We start from the raw sequence: 13,896 nt of genomic DNA, 5'->3' as shown, positions 1-13,896 counted from the left end.
AGACCAGAATTCTTGTGGGGAGAAGAATTTATTAAAGGTAGCACTCTAGTGGGTCTTTAACAGCCATGTTCGCTTGTCTGCCTTCTAAATATCTTCACCCAAGATCTGTCTGTTGAGACAGACCTTTATACCAGAGTACAGAACTGTAAGGAATTCCTGTGGAGGGTACTGAATGTTTTTGTGTGTGTCATCTGGCCCACACCCATCTCCTGCATGGGCCATCTTGATGAAACCCCCCACAGACGCAGCTGATTGTAACTTAGAGGCAGTTACAATGTAAATGTATTTGATTAATGATAAATATGTTGTGTTTTCTAATATCAGGAGTCGGTGTATACAGTCCAGCACCAAAAAAACGGTTGAATCTCCCAAACTTTGCTGGTTAAGCGTGAGTTCCTTTGTAAACCTTGATCATTTTTTGGGGGGATCAATTCGAATCTGGTTGCCACTTTCACAGTCGTAGCTCAAACGCATTCCTTAGATATCCGCTCTTATTGAATAAGGTGTGGAACATCTCTATCTACTGCGGCGCAGTACAGACAGGGTGATCTCTCAATTTTTCTCTCTCTCTCACACACACACACACACGCACACACAGATCCTCAGCACTGTCAGCCCAGCAGAGCACAGCCTGAGGGGAGAAAAGCAGAAACGCCTGCACTTCAAAGCCAGAGCTGAAATGTGAGCTCCATCAGCACTGCTGCATTCATATCTCTATTTATACACACACACAGTGAGAGAGAGAAAGAGGGAGAATTTGGACAAAAATATGATGCGCCACAGGGTTACAGCTGCATTATGATAAAACACATTAATGCAAGGGCATCCTGGCTATAGCCCCCACCCCCCCACACACACTACGGAATATTGTTTCTCTGCTTCTATATGGATAAGTATTTTATTGTGTGTGTGTGTGTGTGTGTGTGTGTTCGAGTGCATGTAACTCACGTGTTTGTGTGTGACGTTGCGGACGTCACCCACATATATGATCCGCCCCTCGTGTCTCACCATCCCCACGGTAATGGAGTCTTCACACACCTCGGACGCTACGTACCGGTCCACCTGGATGCCCAGGTCCTTCAGCACCAACAGACCTAAACGCATACACACGTACACACACACACACACACAATTGTAACGGCACTCCAGTTTAAGTACTGCTTCCAATTGTGCTGTAATCCCACACCTTGGACATACAGGTATGTGCTCACCTGTAGCAATGCCATCGAACAGAGAGAGCACTCTGATTGGCTGCCTTTTCTCCGCCGCTACAGGAGTGTAGATTTTAGGGGGTTCCTGAGAGAGACAGAAAGTAAAGCAGAGGAAGAACCTTAAGATTTAGGCTTGATTGTGTCCTTGGTCACTGACCTAGTGAGCTAGCATGAGGACGAACTAGTATGAGAATATTTTCAATAGAAATGTCTGTAAGGGGGTGTCCACTAAACTCAGACTTACTAACACTTTACTTTATAGCATTTGGCAGATGCATTTAACTACTGTGACTTACAGAAATGCTTTGGGGCCTCTATTAAAAGCTAATCTTGATGGCAGTTTTCTAGGTTAGAAACTAAGAATGATATCAAACCAAAAAGTCAAGCTGGGAATGTAAGAACGGTATTTCTGGCTGGCATACCTCTGGTTGACACTCACATGTCTATCTCTTTCTCTTCTTTCTCTTTCTCCTACCTGCCTTGCTTTTGGCTGGCTTTCTATTGACTGTTTCTCCTGAATGCGCATGTCTTGCCTGGTTCACCTCAGGGTGGTTCTCCTCCACATTTGGTACTCCATTTTGCCTTCAAGCTCACCCATGTTGTTTCACTGCCATGTTTGTCTGCTGGTTGCCACATTAGAAGCAATTCAATTTGTATGCCGCATTTAACAATGAACATTGTCTCAAAGCAGCTTTACACATATAATGTGTTGATAAAGAATGGAAAAGATGTTCTTTATGTGTAAGATTGTCCCTGATGATCAAGCCGATGGTGACTGTGGCAAGGAAAAACTCCCCAAAATGGAATAAGGAAGAAACCTTAAGAGGAACCAGATTAAAAAGGGGAACCCATACCCATCTGTGTGTCACCAAGAGTTTATTTATTACAGATAAATGGATATTCAACGATGAGCCACCTGGACTGCAGAAAAGGGAATTATGTGAAAATGCTGTTTGTGGACTACAGTTCAGCGTTTAACACCATAATTCCCTCCACGCTCACCTCCAAGTGACTCCTGGGACAGCCTGCCGCTGTGTCAATGGATCTTCAACTTCCTGACTGACAGACCGCAAGCTGTACGGGTGGACAAACACACTTCATCCACCCTCACCCTCAGCACTGGAGCTCCTCAGGGTTGTGTTCTGAGCCCCCTGCTGTACTCACTGTACACACATTACTGTGTGGCCACTTCCAACTCCACCATCATCAAGTTTGCTGACAACACTCTTGTGGTGGGCCTGATCTCCAACAACGACGAGACGGCCTAACTACAGGAGATTAAAAACCTGGAGAGATGGTTGCCAGAAGAACAGTCTTCTCCTGAACTCCTGAAGGAGTTGATAGTGGACTTCAGCAATAAGCAGGAGCGGTCAGACCAAACGCTTAACATCACTGGGACCCCAGTGGAGAGAGTGGACAGTTTCCAGTACCCAGGTGTTCACATCACACAGAACCTGTCTTGGTCCTGTCACATCAACACCCTGGTGAAGAAGCTCTGCAACGTCTGTACCATCAGAGACGCCAACCCTCTCAGGTGTTAAAGACTTTCTACACTTGCACTATTGAGAGCATCCTGACGGTAGCATCACTTCCTGGTTCGGGAACAGCACCATGCAGGACAGGTGAGCCCCCCAGAGGGTGGTGCAGTCAGCTTAATATACCATTAGCACCTAGCTCCCTAACCTTCAGGACTTCTACAGCACGCAGTGCCAGACCAGGACGATTGTAAAGGACCTCAGCTGTCCCAACAATGAACTATTTTCTCTGTTACGTTAAGGGAAGCGCTTCTTGAACAATTATTTTCCTCAATCTATGCTACAGTAGCTCTGCTGTGGGATCAGGCCAGTTAGGCCTTCACTCTCCACTGACCATGGATGTCAATGGGGCTGTCCCTCTTTTACTGTTTGTCGTTCCATGGGACATTTCTGGTAGGTACTAACCACTCCATACAAGGGTAAACCCCACAAGACCTGCCACTTTTCAAGATGCTCTGGATCTCTCGTGGAGATGCTTTTTCCAACAAATCAACTTCAGGAACTGACTGTTCAATTTTCATATACTACCCTGTGACAGGAGCTATTGTAACAGGATAACCAATGCCATCCACTTCACCTGCTATCCGGTGTTTAAGTATAATTATAACTAAATACATATCCATGTCTTTGAAAAAAAAAAAAAAAAAAAGAACAGGAGAAATGCGAATCAGCTGCACAGTAACTGTTGTGCTGTTCAGCTTGAATCCAAAACCTCTGTAAACAGTTGTGAGTTTGTTTGGATGGAGACGACAGAGTGGAATCCCTAAAGCATCTGCGAAATCTTTGTACACTCATTCCACCCTTAGATCTAATAAACAGCTTTGATTTTTATTAGTAACACCTCTCTCTCTCTCTCTCTCTCTCACACACACACATTACAATCTTTTAAGATGGAGTAACTCACAAAGTCCTGGTCGTGGTTGTTGGCGAAGAACAGCTGGAGGCGCGATGTCCAGTCGTCTCTGCGCCGGAGCATTCCGAACACACCCTTGCTGCTGCACATGTAGCAGTTCCACGGGTCCTCGTTTATAGCAGCCTGTGCCGAGCCGGGCCCGACAAGGAGATCCACACACTCCACACAGAAGCACCTTCACACACAGTTCACATTGTGGTGTCAAATATAACACCGGATGTGTTGATTTATTGTACAAACCGCATTGCAAAATCCACCAACAAATAATTATTTTCCTTTTTGGGTCCAAGTCACTTTTGTAATAGTTACATAATTGTAATTTTTCGTTGAATCCGTGAATCTTATTTATTTTTTCTTTGCGTTATTACGCCATTATTTGGTACAAAATAAACTACGGCTGAAATAAAGTTGAAGTTCAGTGGTTAAGATGTTGGACTTCTATTATCTATCACCTATTGGCATCTGTGCATCTGTCTGTCTGTCTGTCTGTCTGTCTGTCTGTTTGTCTGGTTAATTAAGGGGCAAATCTGCATTAAATGACACACAATCAATGAACAGCACTTCTTAGCGTACAAGAGTTACATTATTTATTAAAATATTAATAAATCAATTATATTCAATTAAATATAAATATAATCTGAAAAAAATATTATAATATATAAACGCAACAAGATATAAGTCCAAGATATAAAAAAAAACATGTCCACACACACACTGACCTGCAGCAGTTGTTGTTCCCACACATCAGCACTTCTCTCCCCCCACAGCAGATGGTGCAGTAGGACTGGTAGCCGTCGTCGTCATACTGGTACGCGCACTCCAGGAAGCAGTTCTGCACGCACCACAAACACTTCCTGAGTCACGGATTTACCTAAAAGCTACTGATCTTTGTGGGTCACTATTAACTGTGTGGTGTGTATCCATTTGTTTTAACATGGTGGTGTGTGTGTGTGTGTTGCACCTTGCAGCTCTGACACATGGCTCCGATGAAGAGCGGATGTTCGAGGGACTCGTTCAGGCTTCCACAGGATATACACATATCTGCGCACAAAACAGCGTATGTCGGAGTTTATTCCACAAAATTGCGAGCGTTTCGAGCACTCGGGGGCTCAGGAGCTCGAACGAGGAAAGAGTAACGCGAAACTGTAGCTCACCTTCGATATTCCTGCACTTTTGACGCACCTCGTACACCAAACGCTCTGGAATAACAGATCGATTCGAGTCAGTTTCAGTCACAGAAATTGTTTTAGCATGCTCAGGCCACCGCATGAACTTATTACGGTTCATTCGGGGGGATTCGTTTTAGACTTCTACAATGTAAATTTACATCAATACGATAATGTAAAATCTACGTTAAATGTGTGTGTGTGTGTTTGTACCTCTGGTCCCTTCATCTATAATCTCTTTAATTTTAGGTTTATCCAAACTGCTCTTCCTGGGCTTCTTGCTAGGTGGAGCTGTGTACGCTGCAGCCTCCGGCTCCGCCCACATTTCAGGCACTTCAGTGTAGGGATTCCGCTCGGCTGCAACACAGAAACACAGCAATAGGTTTTTAACAGAAGAACAAAAGGTGTCTATCTAGTGTATATATACACATATAAACAAAGTTTATACCAATTAAAGATCCATCCATACAGCTATCTGTCTGTCTGTCAGTCATTCATTCACTCATCCACCCACCTATCCATTTTTCCATCCATCAACAACTTGAAGATCTGCTCCCAATATAAAGACAACAGTGAATTTGGGACAGCGTTCTGCATGTGGTTCCCTGTACAGCACTGTTTATACTTTCCTAAGTAGTATATTAGAACTTCAGATGAAGTTCAAATGAAGTAAAAAATGTCACATTACGGAATCCAAGTTTAAAGAAGTTTGGAGATAAACCACATATGGCTGGTCAAGTAAGGTGTCCCAGTACTTTCAGCTGAATAGTGTATGTAACCAATATACCAGTATAGTATAGTAACATAGTATAAGTATTTAAGAACATATATTAGAGGTGTAGCGATACATGTATTCGCATCAAAGTTTTTCGATACAAGGCTTTCGGTTCAGAACACGTGTTCCAAATGCAATCCTTTTTACGTGCAGAAAAAGAGTTCCCCTAGAAACAAATTAAGTGCCAGACCTCAAGTTTGTCTCGTTTTGCTAAAGAATCCTAGCCAGGAAGTGGCTAGCGGCTAATGCTAATAATCCTTTAGCATTTTATATCCAGCTTCGAGAATTTCTCTTAAAAGGAGAAAATGCTCTTAATCTTTACAAACATTTAATATAAAATGTAAAACACACACACACACACACACACACACACACACACACACACACATCTACACATATGTATGACCCAAATAGGGTCTAAAAACCTTTTTTTTTTATACTTTAATGTGAGCTTTTGATTTATTTTCTTTTTTTTTTATATTCTATTTCTATTCTATGATGGACAGTCATAACAAGCATTTCACAACATTTTGTACTCTGTATGAATGTGTATATGGCAAATGGACAGTGGTATTGTGTAGTATAGTGTAGTATACAGAAGTAAGGTACCAGGTGGTGGCTCCAGGCCCTTGGGCCCGGTAGGCAGGAATCCTCCACTCGCCCACGCGATCATCTCTCTGGTCTGCAGCTCCACACTCTTCCCCGTGTCAGAGTCATCAGTCGAAACGCACTCCTTGAACTTCTTTCCCGCCCGTGTACTGGCCGTCTACACACACACACACACAAACACAAACTCGATATAAATTACGAGCACAATACAAGAGCGTTCTATGTGAAAGAGGGAGAACGTATTCACTCACTTGTAGCACCTCGTAGATAGCTTTTCTGTACATGGGCTGTTTGCTGTATGTAGGCTGATGAAAGGCAGTAGAAAATTTACTTAACGCCAACAGTTTTTCCACACAGACCTGAGGAAAAGAATAAGAAGAACAGGATCGGTTAGTGAGATTCCACTTGATATAATTACTACCATAATAGTACCACCAGTACATGAACCCGGTTCCTAATTGACTATAAGTTGGTTAATTCAGGACCATCACCGAATAGCACATCTCAACCGTGATGAACAAATATTCTGTGGACTCATGAGACAGAGGTTAAACGTTTTGTACGGTGTGTGTATGTGTGTCCCGTTCCATCTGGCAAAAACCTGCATTTCATAAAAAGAACATTATCCCAAAAGGCAAACCTGGAGGTGGTAGTGTGATACTCTGGGGCAGGCCCTGGACCACTCACCATAATTGATGGAAAACCAGCAAATCCACCTCTGAATGGCTCCAAAAAATAAAAAAGTTATGATGTCTAGTCTAATGTGCCCCTTAGGATCTAGTTGCCATCACCACAACGTTTTTTTATCACTTGTATGCAGAAGACACACACATTTATCTACCGCTGAAGGTTTGAAATTAGCAGTCCTTGCAGTCTCTGTTACTGTCTTAAGAGCAGGTTCAGGCTTGGCTGTCAAGTAATCTGTCAGTGGCAACTCTCTCGCTTGCAGTGTGTGCAGAATGCCACAGCTAGGCTCAAAAAGAAGAGAACACATCACTCCGGTGCTGTCTTCATTGGCTGCCAGTCAAATACAGGATCGAGTTTCAAAATTTTAGTATTCGTTTTTAAAGCGAGACACAAGTTGTCTCCAAATTACATTGGAACTCTTGTAGGGTCTTACACAGCGAGTAGGTCACTAAGATCAACAAATCATGCGCTGTTGGCTGTTCCACAGTACAAAATGAAATCAAAAGGGGATTGTGCTTTTGCTGTAGTATGGCCTAATCTGTGGAACGCCCCCTCCATTTATATTCGCCAGGCTTCTTCTATAGAGGGCTTTGGGTCTCCCTTAAAAACGCATCTTTTTAGTCTTGCTTTAAATCCGGGATGGACATTCAGTACCACCCAGATGAGGACGGGTTCACTTTTTATGTCTTTTGAAGATTTTTACCTCATAATATCTCAGGGAGTTTTTCCTTGCCTCTCTTTACAGATGAACTTATAAGGAACAAATTTATAAGCCCTAAACGTATACATTTCAACTTTATAACCTCTTTATATCTGTAAAACTGTTTTGGGACAATGTCCATTGTTAAAAACTGAATTGACCAAGGAAGATATAAACAACCAGCAAACGATCATGTGATTGGTTGATTATCAAACAGGGACGTGGTAGATAAGTGACTAAGACATTGGCCTTTTGATCCAAAGGTCGTGAATGTAAATCATGGCTACACCAAAGCTGCCACTCCTGGGTTCCTGCTCAAGGCCCTTAACCCCATAGCTGCTCTGGATAAATGCCAACATGTGATGGAATTTGAAATCTTCCGCTCACCACTGAGAATTTTCCGTCTCCGAACCACATGACCCATCGGGTTCCCTCTGCGGCTCGACTGCGTTCCGTCATCCACCAGGAGACGATGCGTCCCGGCCACCAGGAGAACCCGCGCAACTTTCCCCACACCAGCTCGCCGATCCCGAAGCCTCGCCCGTCCTTCAACACATCATTAGTGATTATCTAATACGGATACCACCATTATAATGACCAGAAAAAGAAGATAAAAACTTTTCTATTCGGAGTTTACATTTTACATTACACAAATTATCCTTATCAAAGAAAAACGCCCAGACGTACGTTGTACTCCTGCTCCGCCTCCGCCGACTTGCGCAGCTCTTTGTTTCCGCAGGCCACAGGAACGGGAGCGGGCTCGGGCGTTGTGGCGACCGTCGGTGAAGCAGGGTCGGTGTGCTGCTGCTGAGGGGGCGGAGTCTGTGGTGCAGGAGTAGGCGGGACACTGCTGACCGCCGGCTGCTCTTTGTTCCCCTGAGCCTCGTCTTCTGATTGGTCGGCCATGGTGTCATTCATAAGCGGCATCAGGTGAGTCTTTTTCTTTGCAACACACGGACAGATTACACCACCTTTAAGGTTAAATTTCCTGTCAGAAATCCATCAATCTGGTTGCTGTTACAAAGTGGAACCAATGTTACCACCTTGAGGTTAATATGTATCCAAATGCAGCAGTGTGTTATTCCCTTTTTATACACTTGCAGCATTTAATTCTTTATAGCTACATTCAATGAAGTGCAACATCTGTGAGAATTTGCAGACTCAAACTGACAGACTTTTTTTTTTTTTTATTCCCGAGGAGCGATTTAAAAGAGACATTTCCTGTGTCTGAGTGGTACATAAACATCTCAGACACTCAACTGTACATTTCCGCTCTGATCTATGTTCGAAAAACCCCGCACTGCACATTATTAATGCGGTTTGCACCCCTGTTATTAGCCCTACTTGCCTTACACCTCGTTCTCTAATTGCTTCTTCAAACATTTTGCTCTAAAGTCAGTACATGATCTTTGTATAATCACCTGATGGTCACGGACTTTCTTTTTTTAACCCTGTTTTTTCAATATTCGCACACTGTGGCATTGAGTTGTCTCTGTTTACTACCTCATTTCTACAAATAGCTATAAATATATAGAGTTTCTATCCAATCAAGCTACTTTAGAACCTGACAGCCTGAGACCAATCGGTGTCCAAAATTCCCACAGTATCTGATAATTAAACTCCACCACACAGACCATCTCACCTCATCAAACTACTCAGAGCGCCAGAATATGGTGTTTGTACGATATCAATATGATGGCACTTATTTAACGTCTGTCAAAGGGTGTGGCCTAATATTCTAATAAGCGCTTTTGATTGACAGCTGAGTCATGTACAAGAAGTTGCGGCCTGAGGGGAACGGGCTGAGACCGGATTGTATTTTTAGCTCGACAACATCACTGCTGTCAGTTTCACTGATCCCTCAATAAACCAGGACACAACATACAGCAGGTTCAGTGAGTTCACACATGCGCACACACACACACACACACACACACACACACACACACACACACACACACACACAGACATTCTCGGAGGAACAATGCAGTGCTAGGCTGACTACAACTGGGATCCTGCCAGACACAGCATTCGCAACACTGTTCCTGTTATACAATAGTAGCATGTTTTGTGTGTGTGTGTGTGTGTGTGTGTAGAAACAGAAAAAGAGACAACATTATATTCACAAAGTGTGAAAGGTGTAGAGAGAATGAGAAACTGTAAAGACTTAATAGAATAAAACACTCAAAGTGTATTAAAGGTGAAGTGTGTGTGTGTGTGTGTGTGTGTGTGTGTGTGTGTGTGTGTGTGTGTGTTAGAAGAGGGCTTTTAAATCTTTCTCAAAAAGCCTTTGTAGGGTAAATATTGATTTTTTTAGCTTCAGTGGAAACATACACTGCGTGTACAGGTGTTCACTGTCATCCGTGTGTGTGTGTCTGTGTGTGTGTGTGTGTGTGTGTGTGTGTGTGTGTGTGTGTGTGTGTGTGTGTGTGTGTGTGTGTGTCTGTGTGTGTGTGCAGGAAAAATCCCAGTGTGAACAGGCAGGAAAACTATAGGAACCCTCCACAAACTACATGCACACTCCAACACTATGACACTGCAGGAACACTCCAACACTACAGAAACACTCCAACACTACAGAAACACTCCAACACTACAGAAACACTCCAACACTACAGGAACACTCCAACACTACAGAAACACTCCAACACTACAGAAACACTCCAACACTATAGAAACACTCCAACACTACAGAAACACTCCAACACTACAGAAACACTCCAACACTACAGGAACACTCCAACACTACAGAAACACTCCAACACTACAGAAACACTCCAACACTACAGAAACACTCCAACACTACAGAAACACTCCAACACTACAGAAACACTCCAACACTACAGAAACACTCCAACACTACAGAAACACTCCAACACTATAGAAACACTCCAACACTACAGAAACACTCCAACACTACAGAAACACTCCAACACTATAGAAACACTCCAACACTATAGAAACACTCCAACACTACAGAAACACTCCAACACTACAGGAACACTCCAACACTATAGAAACACTCCAACACTACAGAAACACTCCAACACTACAGAAACACTCCAACACTACAGAACACTCCAACACTACAGAAACACTCCAACACTACAGAAACACTCCCAACAGTACAGAAACACTCCAACACTATAGAAACACTCCAACACTACAGAAACACTCCAACACTACAGAAACACTCCAACACTACAGAAACACTCCAACACTACAGGAACACTCCAACACTACAGGAACACTCCAACACTACAGAAACACTCCAACACTGCAGAAACACTCCAACACTACAGGAACACTCCAACACTACAGGAACACTCCAACACTACAGGAACACTCCAACACTAGGAACACTCCAACACCACAGGAACACTCCAACAGTACAGGAACACTCCAACAGTACAGGAACACTCCAACACTGCAGGAACACTCCAACACTATAGAAACACTCCAACACTACAGGAACACTCCAACAGTACAGAACACTCCAACACTATAGAAACACTCCAACACTACAGAAACACTCCAACACTATAGGAACACTCCAACACTACAGGAACACTCCAACACTACAGGAACACTCCAACACTATAGAAACACTCCAACACTACAGGAACACTCCAACACTGCAGGAACACTCCAACACTATAGAAACACTCCAACACTACAGGAACACTCCAACACTACAGGAACACTCCAACACCGCAGGAACACTCCAACACCACAGGAACACTCCAACAGTACAGGAACACTCCCAACAGTACAGGAACACTCCAACACTGCAGGAACACTCCAACACTATAGAAACACTCCAACACTACAGGAACACTCCAACACTGCAGGAACACTCCAACACTATAGAAACACTCCAACACTACAGAAACACTCCAACACTATAGGAACACTCCAACACTACAGGAACACTCCAACACTACAGGAACACTCCAACACTATAGAAACACTCCAACACTACAGGAACACTCCAACACTGCAGGAACACTCCAACACTATAGAAACACTCCAACACTACAAAACACTCCAACACTATAGGAACACTCCAACACTACAGGAACACTCCAACACTATAGAAACACTCCAACACTACAGGAACACTCCAACACTATAGAAACACTCCAACACTGCAGGAACACTCCAACACTATAGAAACACTCCAACACTATAGGAACACTCCAACACTACAGGAACACTCCAACACTATAGAAACACTCCAACACTGCAGGAACACTCCAACACTATAGAAACACTCCAACACTATAGAAACACTCCAACACTGCAGGAACACTCCAACACTATAGAAACACTCCAACACTACAGAAACACTCCAACACTACAGGAACACTCCCAACAGTACAGGAACACTCCAACACTGCAGAAACACTCCAACACTACAGGAACACTCCAACACTACAGGAACACTCCAACACTACAGGAACACTCCCAACAGTACAGGAACACTCCAACACTGCAGGAACACTCCAACGCTGCAGGAACACTACAACCCTATGAGAACACTTCAGAAACACTGCAACACTACAGGGACGCTCCAAATAAACACAAATGAGTGTGATTTGTCTCAGCTCGTTTCTGATTGGCTGAGATTGTAAGTACTTTGACCTGATTGGTGGAGAATCTAAGAGCATGAACTCCAGTTGGAAGCATGTCCTGTTTGACCACTGACTTTCGAAACAACTAAACCACCAGAGTGCACAATCAGCTGGAAGCATCAACGTGTTACACGGGACAGTGGTGAACGTGAACACACACACACACACACACACACACACACACACACACACACACACACACACACACACCCTGTGTGAAGCAGAATGATATGTTTTTGAGGACATCAATGGGACTTAAACAATGACCAAGATTATACCTCTACACACACACACACACACGTCTCTTTGTAATCAGTTATCATTCCCTTCCTCTAATTCAATTAATCACTCACACTTACATGTAAACATAAATGTCCGCGCACACACACACACACACACACACACACACACACACACACACACACACACACACACACGTGCGTGCGCCCAACTACACATCTGTTTTTACTCAATTACATAGACAAGCAGATGTGCAGACACACACACACACTCAAACACACACAAAAAGCCCTGCTTTAATGAAGCTCTTTTTTGTGTCTCTACAGATACACATAAATGGGCACACGGGCAAACACACACACACACACACACACACAGACAGACACTTTACACATACACATTTTAGTCCGGCTTCAGTGGTGTCTCCATGACGACAGAATGGCTCTACTGGAATTACCCTACAGTCTCTGGCACGCTGCCCAGTGCACCCTGGGAAATGCGGTCTTTTTTAACAGAGTAGGGTAAGTAGTACCTCAGACAAACACACACACACACACACACACACACACACACACACACACACACACACACACACACACACACTGTGGCTACAGTTATAACGACGTGTTCATTTACTGAAGGAAACGAAAATAATAGAAGGAAGGAAGGAAGGAAGGAAGGAAGGAAGGAAGGAAGACAAAACAACTGAAAAAGAAAAAGAAAGAAAGAAAGAACAAATTAATAATGAATGAATGAAAGAACGTAAAGAAGGAGAGAAACATAAACAACACTAAATACCTGAAAGAAAAAAAGAAAGAGGAAAGAAAGAAAGTACAAATAACAAATGAATGAAGGTGAGCGCTAAATTAATAATAAAAAAAAAACAACACACAAATGAATGAAAGAAAGAAACAACGCAAAAAAAGAAGTAAATGAATGAGTGTCTGTTGTGCAGTAAATACAATAGTGTGTTGAACTGTAGCACTGACATTTTTACACGTTTATCATCACACTACATTAAACACACACACACACACACACACACACAGGCTGCCTCGTCAATGTGTCAGTCAGGAAGTCAGACTTTGATCAGACAGTGAGAAAGCACTCTACCGTGAGCTCGCAACGCATATCCGTAGCAACCTGCACAAGCTCAAATATACTCGTGTGGATTTAAAAACACTTACAAGGACATTTACGAGTTGAACTTGAAACCACGCTCTTTTCTTTTTTGCCTTGCACTTAAAGGGTCCCAGCACTTTAAGGGTCAACATTTGCAATTTGCCACTTCAGTGCTTGGGCAACTTCTCGGAGAAGCTGTGGAAAGGACCCCACTATGACGGAAAGTGGGCGTGGTCAGCTCGGAATGCCTTTTCAAATCCGCACAGACTTAACTACATTTGTCGTGGGGTGTTAAATGTAAAAA

At 43.2% G+C, this 13,896-nt stretch overlaps 1 protein-coding gene across 13 annotated transcripts in view; it reads right to left on the bottom strand.

Moving 5' to 3' along the window:
- LOC124401363 (DNA (cytosine-5)-methyltransferase 3A-like) overlaps positions 1-13,896 on the bottom strand; it is a 61,179-nt gene that overhangs the window by 7,926 nt on the left and 39,357 nt on the right. For 10 of the 13 annotated variants that reach the window (XM_046873620.1, XM_046873623.1, XM_046873621.1 and 7 more), the window contains 11 exons: positions 8,284-8,567; positions 7,984-8,142; positions 6,461-6,568; positions 6,210-6,366; positions 5,039-5,182; positions 4,814-4,858; positions 4,621-4,700; positions 4,379-4,491; positions 3,651-3,834; positions 1,212-1,296; positions 949-1,094 (listed from right to left, as the gene is read on the bottom strand). In XM_046873620.1, the coding sequence (XP_046729576.1) occupies positions 949-1,094; positions 1,212-1,296; positions 3,651-3,834; positions 4,379-4,491; positions 4,621-4,700; positions 4,814-4,858; positions 5,039-5,182; positions 6,210-6,366; positions 6,461-6,568; positions 7,984-8,142; positions 8,284-8,567 (1,505 nt within the window). The remainder of the gene's footprint in view (positions 1-948; positions 1,095-1,211; positions 1,297-3,650; positions 3,835-4,378; positions 4,492-4,620; positions 4,701-4,813; positions 4,859-5,038; positions 5,183-6,209; positions 6,367-6,460; positions 6,569-7,983; positions 8,143-8,283; positions 8,568-13,896) is intronic. The other 3 variants (XM_046873630.1, XM_046873633.1, XM_046873631.1) reach the window with 2 other exon arrangements.

Source organism: Silurus meridionalis, chromosome 18, assembly GCF_014805685.1.
Source record: "Silurus meridionalis isolate SWU-2019-XX chromosome 18, ASM1480568v1, whole genome shotgun sequence".
NCBI lineage: Eukaryota > Metazoa > Chordata > Actinopteri > Siluriformes > Siluridae > Silurus > Silurus meridionalis.
Note: the sequence above shows the minus strand (reverse complement) of the source record. Positions and strands in the feature narration are given on the sequence as shown.